This window comes from Panthera uncia, chromosome A2 (genome assembly GCF_023721935.1).
Source record: "Panthera uncia isolate 11264 chromosome A2, Puncia_PCG_1.0, whole genome shotgun sequence".
Lineage (NCBI taxonomy): Eukaryota > Metazoa > Chordata > Mammalia > Carnivora > Felidae > Panthera > Panthera uncia.
This window is the reverse complement of record NC_064816.1, coordinates 67,239,079-67,253,337: the sequence shown is the minus strand read 5'-3', so window position 1 is coordinate 67,253,337 and position 14,259 is coordinate 67,239,079. Positions and strand designations below refer to the sequence as shown.

General features: G+C 40.0%; 1 protein-coding gene across 3 annotated transcripts in view; it reads right to left on the bottom strand.

Moving 5' to 3' along the window:
- Positions 1–12,748: 12,748 nt before the first annotated feature.
- Positions 12,749–14,259, bottom strand: part of LOC125929797 (cytochrome c oxidase assembly factor 1 homolog) — an 84,025-nt gene continuing 82,514 nt past the window's right edge. For all 3 annotated transcript variants that reach the window (XM_049641297.1, XM_049641296.1, XM_049641295.1), the window contains exon 5: positions 12,749–14,115. In XM_049641297.1, the coding sequence (XP_049497254.1) occupies positions 13,953–14,115 (163 nt within the window). In that variant the 3' untranslated portion in view covers positions 12,749–13,952. The remainder of the gene's footprint in view (positions 14,116–14,259) is intronic.

Genomic DNA, 14,259 nt, shown 5'->3' with positions numbered 1-14,259 from the left:
CAGAAAATAAAGGAAGATATTTGGGAAGAGATCAGTTTAATCTCTGAGAGCTGGAAATTATTCAGGAGGAGGGATTATCACTTCATCCCTGCCCCTCTCAAAGTAGCATAGTCAGTGTCTTTGTCCTATACCCTTTAAAAACTTTATTTTGAAGTAAAGATTTGTGAGTGAACCAAAACAACATGAGTTCACTCCTTGATGAGTCAGAAACTATAAGGTTGAGTTTTCACACAAAGAAACTTTTATTTGCAGCAACTAAGGAGAGTTCCCAGGGAATGGCTTCCAAAGCTGTTACTCCCTGAGAGAGGGTGAATGGGTTCCTTTTGCTTAGGGTTAGGTTGTATATTTAGTTGGGGGAGCCTGGTCATCCTATTTAGAGGCAAGCGTAAGGTCACGCATGCCCATACATTGTATACTTTGTAAATGAGGCTGAGTTTCCTTGTTAGAGAGTTTAGTATTAAAATGAGGTAAAAAGGTAATAGTACTCATTCCAGAGGTCACTCCATGGTCCATCTGTGCAGGAGTGAGTCAGGTTTAGCTCAAATGGGATGGTCTGGGCAGGCTAGAGAGTCCAGGCAGTTGCCGTCATCTGGGGAGGTGGGGGTGGGTTGGGAAGGTGGGGGGGTGGGTGGTTCTCAGATTTCATTTGAGTGAAGGAGAAAGCTGAAAAGGAGAGCTTACAGTAAAATGTAAGAGAAAGGTTAGTACAAGCAGCTGGACAGTAAAGGCCAGGTTTGGGGGCCTAGATGGTGACACGGGGAATTGCAAAGATAGTACAGTATGTCTTCAGTGACTACAAAACAGTATCAAAACCCGGAAGTCAATGGTAGTACAATGTGTCCGGTTCTGTGCCACTTTATCAGGTGTAGATTCCTGTAACCACCACCACAATTAAGATCCAGAACTGTTTTCATCACAAAAATCAGTTGAGGTCAACATTTTCCCAGATTGAGGAAAGTCTTACATCAGACAATGTTATATATCTTGTTTCTACCATCAATTCAGAAAACTCAAGAGGAGAAGGAGAGTCTATTACATTTACCCATATCTTCACTCTTTTCATTGTTCCTTGATGTTCCAAGACTTCTCTTTTTTTAAAAAACATTCTTTTCTGTTTTAAAAACTTCCTTTAGTCCTTCTTCTTTCAGCATAGGTCTATTCAAGCAACAATTTTAGTTTGCCAGAGTCTGAGGATGTCCCCCCCCCCCCCCCACTAATTCCTGAAGGCTAATTTCACCAGATATATTCAGAGTTGACAGTTCTTAGAGCGCTTGAAAAATTGTATGGATTTTCCTGGCCTCTGTAGTTTCCAAGGAAAAATCTGTGATCTCCATTATCTTTCCCTTATTGGCAAGCAGTTGTTTCTGTCTTGATGATTTCAAGCTTTTTTATCTTTAGTTTTCAGAAGTTTGTCTTATCAAGATTTCTTAGAGTTTATGCTGTTTGGGGTTCACTCAGCTTCTTGAATATATAGATTTATGTCTTTTGCCAAATTTGGAAACTTTTCAGCCTTTTTTTTTTTTTTTTTTTTTTTTCCAAATACTTCTGCAGCCCCACCTTCTCTTTCTGGGACTCTGATGACATGTTAGATCTTTTTGTTACAAACCCATAGTTACTACCTTCAGGCTGTTATCCCCATTCACATTGAGTCATTTCTGTTTTAACTTTGAGTCTCTGATTCTTTCCCTTTTCCTCTCCACTCTGGTGTTCAGCCCTCCCAGTGAGATTTTTATTTAATTTCAGCTTCAAATTTCCATTTGATTCTTACATTTCTTTGCTGAGACTTTGTTTTTTCAGGTTTCAAGCATGTTCATAGTTGCTTAATGAAGATTTCTAAATTTTTTTTAAGTTCTTAAAAAAAATTTTTTAGTGTTTGATACAGAGACAGAACATGAGCGGGGAGGGGGCAGAGAGAGGGAGACACAGAATCCAAGGTAGGCTCCAGGCTCCGAGCTGTCAGCACAGGCTTGAACTCAGGAACTGTGAAATCATGACCTGAGCCGAAGTCAGATGCTTAACTGACTGAACCGCCCAGGTGCCCCTTTAAAGTTTATTTGAGAGAGTGAGAGTACAAGTTGGGGAGGGGCAGAGAGAGAGTCCCAAGCAGTTTCCATGCTATCAGTGCAGAACCCAACATGGGGTTCTGTCTCACAAACCGAGAGATCATGACCTGAGCCAAAATCAAAAATTGGACCCTTAACTGATGGAGACACCCAGGTGCCCCGATTTCTAAAATGTTTTTGATGGCTGCTTTAATAGCTTTGTCCAATAATTCCAACATCTGTGTCATCTCCATCTTGGTATCTGTTGATCGTCTTCTCCTTCAGGTTGAGATTTTCCTGGTTCTTGGTATGAAAGTGTGACTTTGTGTACAGTGAGACTCTGGATCGTATTTAAATCTTCTGTTTTAGCAGGTGTTCTCTGACACCACACTGGCGGGCACAGTCGGGGTACATACAGTGCCTCCCCACTACTGCCAGGTGGAGGTGAAGGTTCAGGCTCACTGCTCAGCCTCCCTTGACACCGAGGCAGGGATAGAGGTACGTCATTACTGCTTCCTACTGGAGAATGTGGGCTCCAGTGGTACCAAGGGGTTGGGCGCTTATTCCTGCTGGAGTGGGGAGAAGTGTAGGCTCTCCAGGTGGCCTCCACTGACACCATGGGGCAGGGGTGGGGGGTGGCATACCATCAGGCAGGGATGAGAGTCCCAGCTCTCTCTTAGGCCTTCTCTGCCACCACCCCAATAGGGAACTGGGTTGGGGAGACCTCATTGTAGCCAAGCAAGGGAGGAAGTCTAGACTCCACTTGGCCTTTGCTGACAGGGTGGGACTGAGGTTTTTCCATGTGTTTGGCTAGAATGCGCAATTACTGTATAAAAGTTCTTTGCCTCTCTAGGTTGCCGCTTTCGGGTCCTTTGGCTTGAGAGAGCAGGCTGTTCTTGGCTTTTGTTGTCTGTTCTCATTGGTGTTTCTGGGTTGCTCATTCCATTTACACCCCAGTCTGAGACATGAAAGCAAAACAAACCAAAGAAACAAAAACACAAGGAACTCACTACTGTGTTCTTACTGAGGTACTTTGCCAATCTGCATTCTCCTTCTCTTCATCTTTCAGAAGTGTCTCATGTTTATTTTATCTATGTCCAGGGCTTTTAGCTGTATTTAGTGGGAAGAATTCCAGGGAAAAACATATCTACTCCATCTTGTCCCTCCTACTCTGTTATGAATAATGAATTTGCTGAAAGTGTCCTAGACTGGCTTTATGTAGACTTAATTTGTAAAAGGGAAGCAGTATTTAAGTATTGTTTAACACAGATGAACCATTATAACACTCCCACTGGCTTCAGGCACACCACTAAGGACACATTCTGTAATCAGCTCCCACACCCTGCAACCATAGGATGCTGTAGCAATAGGAGTAAGGGAATCATCAAACTGCTGGGAAGTTTGAATGACAGATATCTTGGAATGACATATCTTAAGACAAAAGTAAAATCAAAGTTTTAAAAATCTCTAAATTTGTAAAATCGTACAAAAAGATCTTTGGCTAAAATTTACAATGATCGTTAGAATACTATAATCATCTTTTTCTCTCAGCTACATCTTCAGTAGTGGTCTTTACCCGGGCAAATATAGATACTGAATTCTCAATGCCAGGACTAGAACTAGGAATTAGTCTTGTCTTCTAATCTACTAACTCTTGCACTCATCAAGAGCAACATTTTTTATAAAGCCACAATTCCCGATATCTGTGGAAAGGTGACGCTGTTCAAGTACCATCAGTCAAGCAGACATTTCATAATGCTTGTGATTAATTTGTGCTGATCTTGATAGCACCGTGCTCTTGTGGCCAACATTTACATTTGCAAAATGGGAGAATTTGAGAGATGGTTTACTGGTATAATCAGTACAATGGCAAAGAAAGATGCTACCTGGGCTATAAAAAGTAAATCAATGGGGACCCCACAAACTGGGATATAAATTAGTACAAAGTACATTAAATGTATTATAGAAACATTTTTTTTTTCCCCAGTTGGATAGCAATGGACAAATCTGCTATTTTCCTTCGTTGTGCTTCTTAAAAATAGTGAGAACTCATGAATATCTTTCAGGGAACACCTTTAAGATTTTAGTGTCATGTGGGGAATAGTTTAGATGACAGGTAATGTCATTTTTGTGGCAAATGATACAATGGAAGAGAAATTAAATGATTTAACTTTTTAAAAATGCTTTTTTTTGCTGGTTTAAAACAAACATAAGATTCTAACAACCATCCTACAAGACTTTCCCACCAGCCCTAGGTGAGGTCCTAGATAACTAGGGCTTCTCCAAATGGATCTGCGTGCAAGGTCCCTGGACTTGCCCGGAACATGTTTCCTATACAGAACCCTTGATGTGTCCTCAAAGCTTTCAGCTTTTGCTCTGTTTTCTCCACAAACCGTGAATTCTTTGTGTTTCTAGATAAAGAAACCCAACACAAACTAGGATCATCTTTAATATTAAAATTTTAGCAAATGACTCTCAAATTCACTATACTTTGCTTCCAAGTTCCTTTTCTGGGGACTGAGAGGAGTTTTAACAGTTTTAATTTTGGTATGAACTTGGCTGTCTTGCTTATCCCATGTGTTTAATAGAAGCAGAAAACAACACAGTCTTCCCCTTTGAGATGTTTGTGGCCTTTAAGTTCCCTTTTCAAAGAGTGGTGTAATTTTCTTAGATGTTTTCTTTTTAAAGTATCCTGGATTATGTTAGATCTTTCTTATCCCCATTTAAATCATGCCACTGAAACTGGGACCTAAAATACTGTCATATGTAAGATATCTGCCACCCAACTTGATAAGGGATTCTTAGGTAAACAAGTATAGAGCTTTATGACAGTAGTTTGGATATATTGTATATTAAAAAATGGTTAATATTAAAAGCTTCCTTCTTTGAGCTATTAAGAGTAAATCTTGCTGATCTAATGTGTCAAATATTTTATATAAACACGATGTTAAAGCAAATTCCTGCCATAATTCCCTCCCTTAGATGAAATCACTTGCTTTATGAGAAAAGTGAGGGGGAGGGAGGGGCTGGGTGGATATTGGAGAGAAGGGATGTGTTTTGCCTGAGATGTTATGATACTTGTCTAATTTATCACTCACTTTGAAAACCCATGGTTTATGGTAAGAATTCATGAAAGAACAGAGTGGCACTAATACTTAGGAAAGGAGACTGCCCCTGAACAAACACTGAAATACTACTGAACATAAAAACTGACAATTTCAAAAATTCTCATAAGTAGAGAAAATGATAAAATAAACCCCATACACTCATCAAGCAATAACATTCAACAATCACAATTTTGTAATCTAGATTCATTGATGTGTGGAGTGTTTTTAAAGTAAATCTCAAGCACCAAAGTTTATGTGAAAAAAATCAATACATGGTTCTCTCTGGGATCAGAGTAGGAGCAGGAAATCGACTATAGTGGGGCCTGAGGGTATTTTCCCTGAGGATGGAAATGATCACAATCTTCATAGAGTATGGATTACATGAGTGCAAGCATTTGTAAATATACATGGAATTGTACACTTTAATATTCGTGCATCTCACTGTTTATAAAATTTGCCTTTACAAGTGTAAAAAAACCATGTGAAACCCTCCAGTTATTAGGGTTTTTTTTTGTTTTTTCAGAGTTAGCAATTCTGGAACTCCTTTCTGTATATTCTAGATTTGAGCAAATTAGTAAATATACCTAGGATGAGAGCCAAGTTCTTTCTCTTGGAGATGGAAGTTACATTTGTGGAAAGGAGGAAGTCTCAATTGTGTATGTAAGTGAATGAGTGTATACTCATGTATGCTCACACTAGCCCACTGAATGGAATTTAAGATTTCTTGGGGTTTCTTTTTGCCATTTCGATATATCCTACCAAAGATGCTGAGTCAGAACTGTTAAACTCACTAGAAATATTTCTTCACTACAGATTCTCTTGTTTCAATATTGTGTGTGTGTGTGTGTGTGTATATACACACACACACACACACACATTTAAAGATTGTGATTTAATTTTATTTTTAAATTATGTGAAAACAAAACACCATGGTTTCAAAGTCAAAAGTACAAAAGAAGATACATTCAGGTAAGTAAAGTTTCTATCCCTGTTTCCTACCTGTATCCCCTGGCCCTTTGTTTGCTTTCTCTAAGGTAGTAATTATCCCAGTGTTTCTTTTTGAAAACAGGAGCTAATATATACATACATACATATACACACACACATGCATATACAATATGCATTATACACACTCTTCAATCGTGTTAAAGTATCAAAGGTTTCAAAGTTTATTTAATCAGTTTTCTATTAATGGATATTTTGGTTATATTTGGGTTGTCTCCAGTTTTTGCTATTACAAATAGTATTGCATTAATAATACTATTTAAATGGCATTTAGTATTTTTGCCATCATCTCTTTGGCAGAGTCTCAGACATGGGATTGGTGGGTCGAAGGGTAAAGGCATGTAACATTTTTCTAGGTCTTGTCAAGTTCCCCTCTATACAACTCTATAGGAGTTTTATCACTGTGTGCCCACCAGCAATTTAAGAAAGGCTGATTCCTCCCAGCCTTTCAAGAAGGTAGGTTCTCAAATTTAGGTGTTATTGCCAATTTGCTTGAAGAAAAATGGTATCTTCTTTTAATTTGCATTCTTTCTAAGAATGAAGTTGAGCCTTTTTTTTTCCCCCCCTGAATGTTTAAAATTCACTTGCATTTCTTTTCTGTGAATTCATTAATATCTTTTGGCCACTTTTCTACTGGGTTACTGTTTTTCTCCACTTTTGCTCTTTAAAAATCAGGGATATTAACTTTTGTGATTTACGTTGTAAATTATTTCCAAGTTTGTCACTTACTTTTTGCTTTGTTTTTGTTATTTCCAGACATGCAGAAATTTGTTTTTATATAGTCAAGTTTATCAGTCTCCCTGATCACTTACAGATGATGACTCATGGTTGGAAAAGTTTCTCCACTTCCAAGTTCTAAGAGTTTACCAATATTTTTGCTAGTATTTAGATAGTTTCATTTTTACATTTAGATCTTTGGCCTAACTGGAAATTGTATGCTGAGCAATGGATCCAATTTTATCTTTTTGCATATAGCTGTCTTTTCCAACATCATTTTTCAGAGGCCTTCCACTCCCTCCCCTGACTTAGATGCTGCCTTTATCATAACCAGGTTTCTGTATACACTTGGGTACTTCCGTGTTCTCTATCCTGCAACACAGCATCATCTCTTCATGTGTCAGTACTTCATTATTTCATTTACAAATATGTTTTAACATCTAGTCCTCCCTCCTTGCTCTTGCTTTGCAGGGATTTCCTGGCTACCTTTGTTTATTCTTCCAAATGGGTTTATAACTCATTAGCTTGTCTAACTTTAAAAAGCCACTAGTGATATTTTTATTGGCATCACATTAAATTTAACTCTGGGAGAACTGGCATCTTTCTGATGGAGAACCTTGCTATCCACAAATGTGGTATGCCCTTTCATTTGTCCATTTCTACTTTTTTATCTTGCAGTGGTGTTTCAGCACTTCTCATATAAGTTTTGCAGATTTCTTGCTAAGTTTTTACTATTTTGGGTTTGTTTGTTTGCTACTGTAAATAGGGTCTGCTCTCCATTATCTTTTTTCTTTTTTTTAATTTGAGAGGAAGAGCACAAGAGGGGGACAGGAGCAGAGAGAAGGATCATCTTAATTTTTTTTAATGTTTATTTATTTTTGGGAGACAGAGCATGAGTGGGATAGGGGCAGAGAGAGGGAGACACAGACTCCGAAGCAGGTTCCAGATTCCAAGCAGTCAGCACAGAGCCTGACACGGGGCTCAAACCCACAAACCGTGAGATCATGACCTGAGCCGAAGTCAGATGCTCAATAGACTGAGCCACCCACATTCAGGACGCGGGGCTCAATCCTACGATCCTGGGATCATGACCTGAGCTGAAATAAAGAGTTGGATGCTCAACCAACTGACTGAGCCACCCAGGCACAAGATTGTTTCTAAACATTAATGTCCTCTACTAAATACTCTAGTTTTCCACAGATTCTTTTGGGTTTTGCAGATATATAATGATATCATCTACATAAACAGCAACTGCTTTACTCTTCCTAATTTTGAGGTCTCTTGTTTTTGTTTTGGTTTTTTTGCCTAACTATATTGGATACAGCATAATGTTAAATAATAGTGGATATAGTGTATCCTTATCTTGTTTCTGACTTGAATGGAAAAAAACCTCTAGTAGTTTTCCAGTTGGGTAAGATGATCGCTTTGGGAATACATGTACGTGCACACACTCTCCTCTTATGAGAGGAACTATCAATTCTCATCTGTTTTTAATGTGAACACTTAATGAGTTTTTGTGAAATGACTTTCTGTATCTATAAAAGTATCACATGGGGCTCAGTTGGTTAAGTGTCCAACTTTGGTCTCAGCTCAGGTCTTAACCCTCAGGATCGTGAGTTCAAGCCCCATGTTGGGCTCCACACTGGGCATGAGGCCTAGTGAAAAAAAAAAAAAATGAAATAAAGATGATTTTCCTCCTTAGCTCTGTTAATATGATTAGCTCTATCAATAGATTTCCTTATATTGAACCACCTTGCATTCCTGAAATAAATCTTAGTCACTGTTAACAGAATTGGCTAGGTTAAGCTGATGTAAAAATGGCCCCTAATTTTAGGGGCTTTTAAGGGTTTATTTCTCACCCATGCTACATGTCCCATTGTGGGTCATCTGTAAGCTCTGTTACATATCATCTTCATTCCAGAACTCAAGTCCCTAGAGTAGCTACCATCTAGAACATTACTGACTTTTGGGAAGAGAGAAAAGAGGGCATGAAGAACCAAGGGCTGGCACTTAAAACTTTTACTCAGAAGTCTTGCTTATCACTTCCACTCACAAATCAATTGGCCAAAACAAGCCACCTGGTCACACCTGAGTTCAACAAGACAGGGATATATAATCTTCCCATAGAGGAGGGCACTGCAAAGATATAGGCACCACCATATTTTGTGAAAAATAATATACCACTTATTATATGTCCCTGGATTCAGTTTGCTAGTGTTTAGAATTCTGCAACCACATTCATGGGAGGAATTGGTTTCTCTCTTTATAAAACTGACGTGGAAGTACAAAATTACTTTCTTATTAAGGCTGCAAGGTGATTGACACATGGTAGCTGCACTTAAAAGCTAAGTGTTACAGGTCTTTTTTGCGGGGACTCGGAGGCAGTAGGCTGCTTCAGGATGAAGCTGAACATCTCTTTCCCAGCTGCTGACTGCTAGAAACTCATTGAAGTGGATGACGAATGGAAACTTCACACCTTTTTTGAGAAGCGAATGGCCACAGAAGTTGCTGCTGATGAACTAGGTGAAGAATGGAAGGGTGATGTGGTCTGAATCAGTGGTGGCAACGACAAACAAGGCTTCCCCATGAACCAGGTGTCCTGACCCATGGCCGTGTCCGCCTGCTGCTGAGCAAGGGGCATTCCTGCTACCGACCAAGGAGGACTGGAGAAAGCCCATATCTGTTCGGGTTGCATTGCGGATCAACCTCAGTGTTCTCCATGTGGCCATCGTGAGAAAAGGGAGAAGGATATTCCTAGACTCACGGACACTACAGTGCCTCATTGCCCAGGGCCCCAAAAGAGCTAGCAGAAACCTCAGACTTTACAGTCGCTTGAAGGAAGATGATGTCTGCCAGTCTTTGTGAGAAAGCCCCTAAACAAAGAAGGGAAGAAACCTAGAACCAAAGCTCTCAAGATTCAGCGTCTTGTTCCTCCACCAGTCGTCCAGCACGAACGTTGGCATACTGCTTGGAAGCAGCACACTGAGAAACATAAGCAAGAGGCTGCAGGATATGCCAGACTGGTGGCCAACAGAATGAAGGAGGCCAAGGAAAACACCAGGAACAGACTGCCAAGAGACGGAGGCTGTCTTCTCGGAAAGCTTCTGAGTCTGAGTCCTGTCAAAAATGAGATTGTTCTAAGAACAAATAAGATCAAATATCAAAATAATAATAAAAAAGCTAAGTATTATGTGGTGGAGGAAAAAATTTCTGCCTCGAAGGCTTATTATTTAATGATAAAAGGCATTTAATATACCACATGTGATATGTGATACATACCTATGTCTGAGAGGCATGTTTTTAATATTTTCATCTCCCACTTTTCTACCCTGGATTGTAAAATGCCACAGTTTTTCTCTACATGTTCCTGAATGTACTTTCACCTGAGCAACTCCGACGCTGGCCAAAAAACAAGCCTGGATGATGTACAGGTTACTAAGGAGGCAAGAATCCTGTAGGTGGGGCCTAGAGGTTTTCCCATCATCCTCCCGCCTCCTCCTGACCTCCTCAGCCATCAGGCCTCCTGTGTATACGGCAGCTTTTGCCAAGCATCTCAACGAGCGGTAAAAGCATTGCCTCACTTGTAAGATAGGTGCTTGGTAAGTATTTCTTCATATTTTTCATACAAACTGAAAAACAAACAGTCAAGTGGCCTAAGGCTGCCTGACTTCAGGAAACCCTTGAGCTGCTGCCTATTGAGCATTACCTCGACCTTCCCACTGTGCCAGCAGACAGAGGCCACTTTGTCAAGTTCTGGCTGTTTTGTATACATGTATTTTATTTCAGCTTCTTCATCTTTACTGTTAAAAACTTTACCAAAACCGGGAGTAATAAAACGTCTCATCAGGTATTATTAAATCAGTGAAGGGGGGATGGTTGAAGGGAAGAGAGGTAGGAGGAAGCCAATCCTAGAAAAATGGAATCAATGACAGTAAAATGTGTGATATATCAAAAAGTCCTATCAGCCTGTCAGGACATATTCATCATAGTCTCTTAACCATCCATTAACTGTGCAATCATATGCTTACTCCCAAATCTATGATGGCCACAAGCCACATGCAAAATGCTAACACTGGCACATGTGGTGGCCAACTCACCTTTCCAGGGCTTTCTTTTACTGTGGCTTCAGCTAACCTATCCCCTGGCCAAAATGGGTATCTTCGTTCTGGGGCATAGCTCATATTTCTCCTGCTGAGGCCTTTTTGTGTGTGTGTTTTCTTTCCATTTGCAGGCCACTCTCTTATCGTGTCTGAAATCTTAGATTTCAAAAAAAAAAAAAAAAAAAAGAGAAAGAAATCTTAGATTTCAAGGCCCATCAGATGACTGCTCCCTCCAGACTGCCTCCTGGATTCCTCCTAATCAGTATCTCAGTCTTCTCCATCGTTTTAGCACCAGTGCTTGAAACTCTTCTGGCACAGTGTTCCTAACACTCTAACTCCCTGGGCCCTCCCCACCCACTCAGCATGCCAGCTGGTAGGCAATTTGCAGGGGAAGACATGCCACATCCTGTAAAGGATGTAGCAGTCATACTACCATTTGTTGGCTGTGATTTCTGATTTGTTGACTGTGCTCTCTCTTCCACAGTCTTTATGGAATTCTTACAATTCTAGTGAAGCCCTTTTCCAGTCCCTGAGCTGGGTGTGCAGGGGGCACTTGCTCAAACTCTGCTTGTGGGCAACAGTTGCCTTTTCTTCTGATGACAATGTGCATTATCCAAGATGTCTTCAAGGTAGTGGGAGTCCAATGGCTGAGTCACAGTGATTACTGGATACATAGGAAGTGGTGGGCTGCAAATACACATCACTGCTATGCTCAAAGCAATGAAAGACAATGTCTGTCTGCAATGGCCAAGTCCCAGCCTGTTCACAATTGCCCAAGGTGGATGGAAGTAAACTTAACTGGAAGAAGTACTCGAGATGGTGATTTCCAAATAGAAATCAAGGATTTTTTCCTGACACAATACTATTTCCTGTCACTTGGGTTAGAAAAGCCTCTTAATTCAAATTCTACACAAACAAAAACTGTCACTTGCTTTTACTTCAGAACAGATGGCCCATCCAGGCCCTGGCTTTCTATGATTTGGCAACAGCAAGAAGAAACAAGCAAACACTGAAAGGAAGTAAAAGTTAGAGAACAATCAAACATGAAACAATATGTAAACTAACACATATACAATAAACAGTGTGTAGCTGTTCACGAATAAAGCAGCACAGGGGTGCCTGGGTGGCTCAGTCAGTTAAGTGTCCGACTTTGGCTCCGGGCACGATCTCACAGTTTGTGGGTTCAAGCCCCGTGTTGGGCTCTTGTGCTGACAGCTCAGAACCTGGAGCCTGCTTACGATTCTGTGACTCCTTCTCTTTGTGCCCCCCCCTCCTCACCCTCTGTCTCTGTCTCTTACTCAGAAATAAACATTAAAAAAATAAAAGCACAGAAGTACATGCACAGTAGTCTACCATTTGCAGTAAAACTTTGGATTGCATGTAAAAGTTCTGTGTTTCACAAGACTAGCAAACATTTCTAATAAATTATAACTTGATAAACAAGCTATGTCTTGCAATATGAGCAGTATGTGATGGTGAATGTCACATGATCAAAACTGAGCCAATGGCTCTTGAAATTCGCTTTGATATATGAGTGTTTTAGATTACAAGCATGTTTCCGGAACAAATTATGCTTGCAAACCAAAGATTTACTGTACTTTAAAAGATTGTTCAGATTGTACTATCTGCAAAAGTGCTTTCAGGGAGACTCCTATTTCACTCTATACTCTATTCAAAGAATATTTGTTTTTAAAGAAACAAGCTCCAGAACAGAAATAACTTCCAATGATCAAAGGCCTCATGCTCTATATTGAATTTAAGCTTAATATTTCTGGAAAGTCTTCCCTCCAATGAATATTAAGAATGTAGGAAAAGAGGGAACCTGGGTGGCTCAGTTGGTTGAGAGTCCTACTTTGGCTCAGGTTGTGATCTTGCAGTTCGTGAGTTCGAGCCTCATGTCAGGCTCTGTGCTGACAGCTCAGAGCCTGGAACCTGCTTCAGATTCCGTGTCTCCCTCTCTCTCTGCCCCTCCCCCGCTCGTGCTCTGTCTCTCTCTCTCTCTCTCTCTAAAATAAACATTAAAAAAAATTGTTTTAAGTTTTTCTTGGACCTCTTTATAATACGGTTTTAGCATACCTCTTAATGGTTTATATGTTCTTTATATATTTAGAGTACGATTTTTGTCTCTCAAAAATAATTAAACATTAAAAAATATTTTTTTAATTTAGGAAAAGATCTAATGAACATCCTTTATTGTAGGCAATTATAACTGCATTAAGCCTAATAACAATAAGGGGGTGATACTGGCCTTTTCAAAGCAAATGTATCAGATTTCTGGTTTTCATCAGCTCTGGTGCTCAGAGGGGAGGAAGATGGTCGGCTTCATAATGTTCACTTATAAAAAAGGTACCACCTAAAGGTGTGCTCCTCTAATATGTGGCTGTTTGCAGAGCAGAAGGATAAGGACCTACTAGCTTTGAACTACCATTCCCAAGTTAGTTTTGCATGTGCTATGTACACCTACATATTTTTTAAGCTTCTAAAATGTTTGGACTAAAGCAGTTATTTTGCAAACCTTCATCAGGCAGACAGCTGACAACTAAAACAGAAACAAGAAGATAAAACGAAAGCAGTGAAGCAAAAAGCATTTCAAAGGGATTGACAATGTTCGCAAGCTACTTAACATGAATTCAGGGTCGGGCATTCTCATGTTAACAGTTACAGACCTCTTCAGAGCTGCTAGTAAGACTTGCCTTCTCATTGATGGAACTGAAAACTATGGGGGTCCGGAGAGGGGGGCAGGGAGGCGGCAGGAAAGAAAGAGGAGAACTAGCAAAAATCAGCGAACATCTTATTAACACTGATTCCTTTTACTCTGTGCTTTGCTTTTAGTGAATTTGCAGATAAATTCTTATAAACTTATAGTAAAATGTCCATTTTTGATTAAATTAAAAACCTGCAATAACCGTGGTCAAATTAGCATTATACCAAAATTACCACATGCCAGCACGTACAGTCACCCCTGGTGCTGGACACCTGGCTCAAGGCCCTGGAGGGACCCGGTGAGGAGGGGAGGCCACGCTTGGAGAAAGCAGAGTCGTTTTGATCACCTGTCCTCCTTCATCACCAGTGTCCCAGCTGAGCTTAAACACGGGAATCTGCTGACCACCCTTGAGCTTTAAGAAGACCTTCTGAAGGTGCCACCTGAGAGAAAACAAAAGAATAGCCTCTAGTCACAAACACCAAAGCAAAACGCATGGTCAAAAGAAAAAAAAACAGTTGTTTTTGAATAATGTCTTAAAAATTTTACACACTATTTTGTTAGAGCTATAAGATAACGTTTTAGCA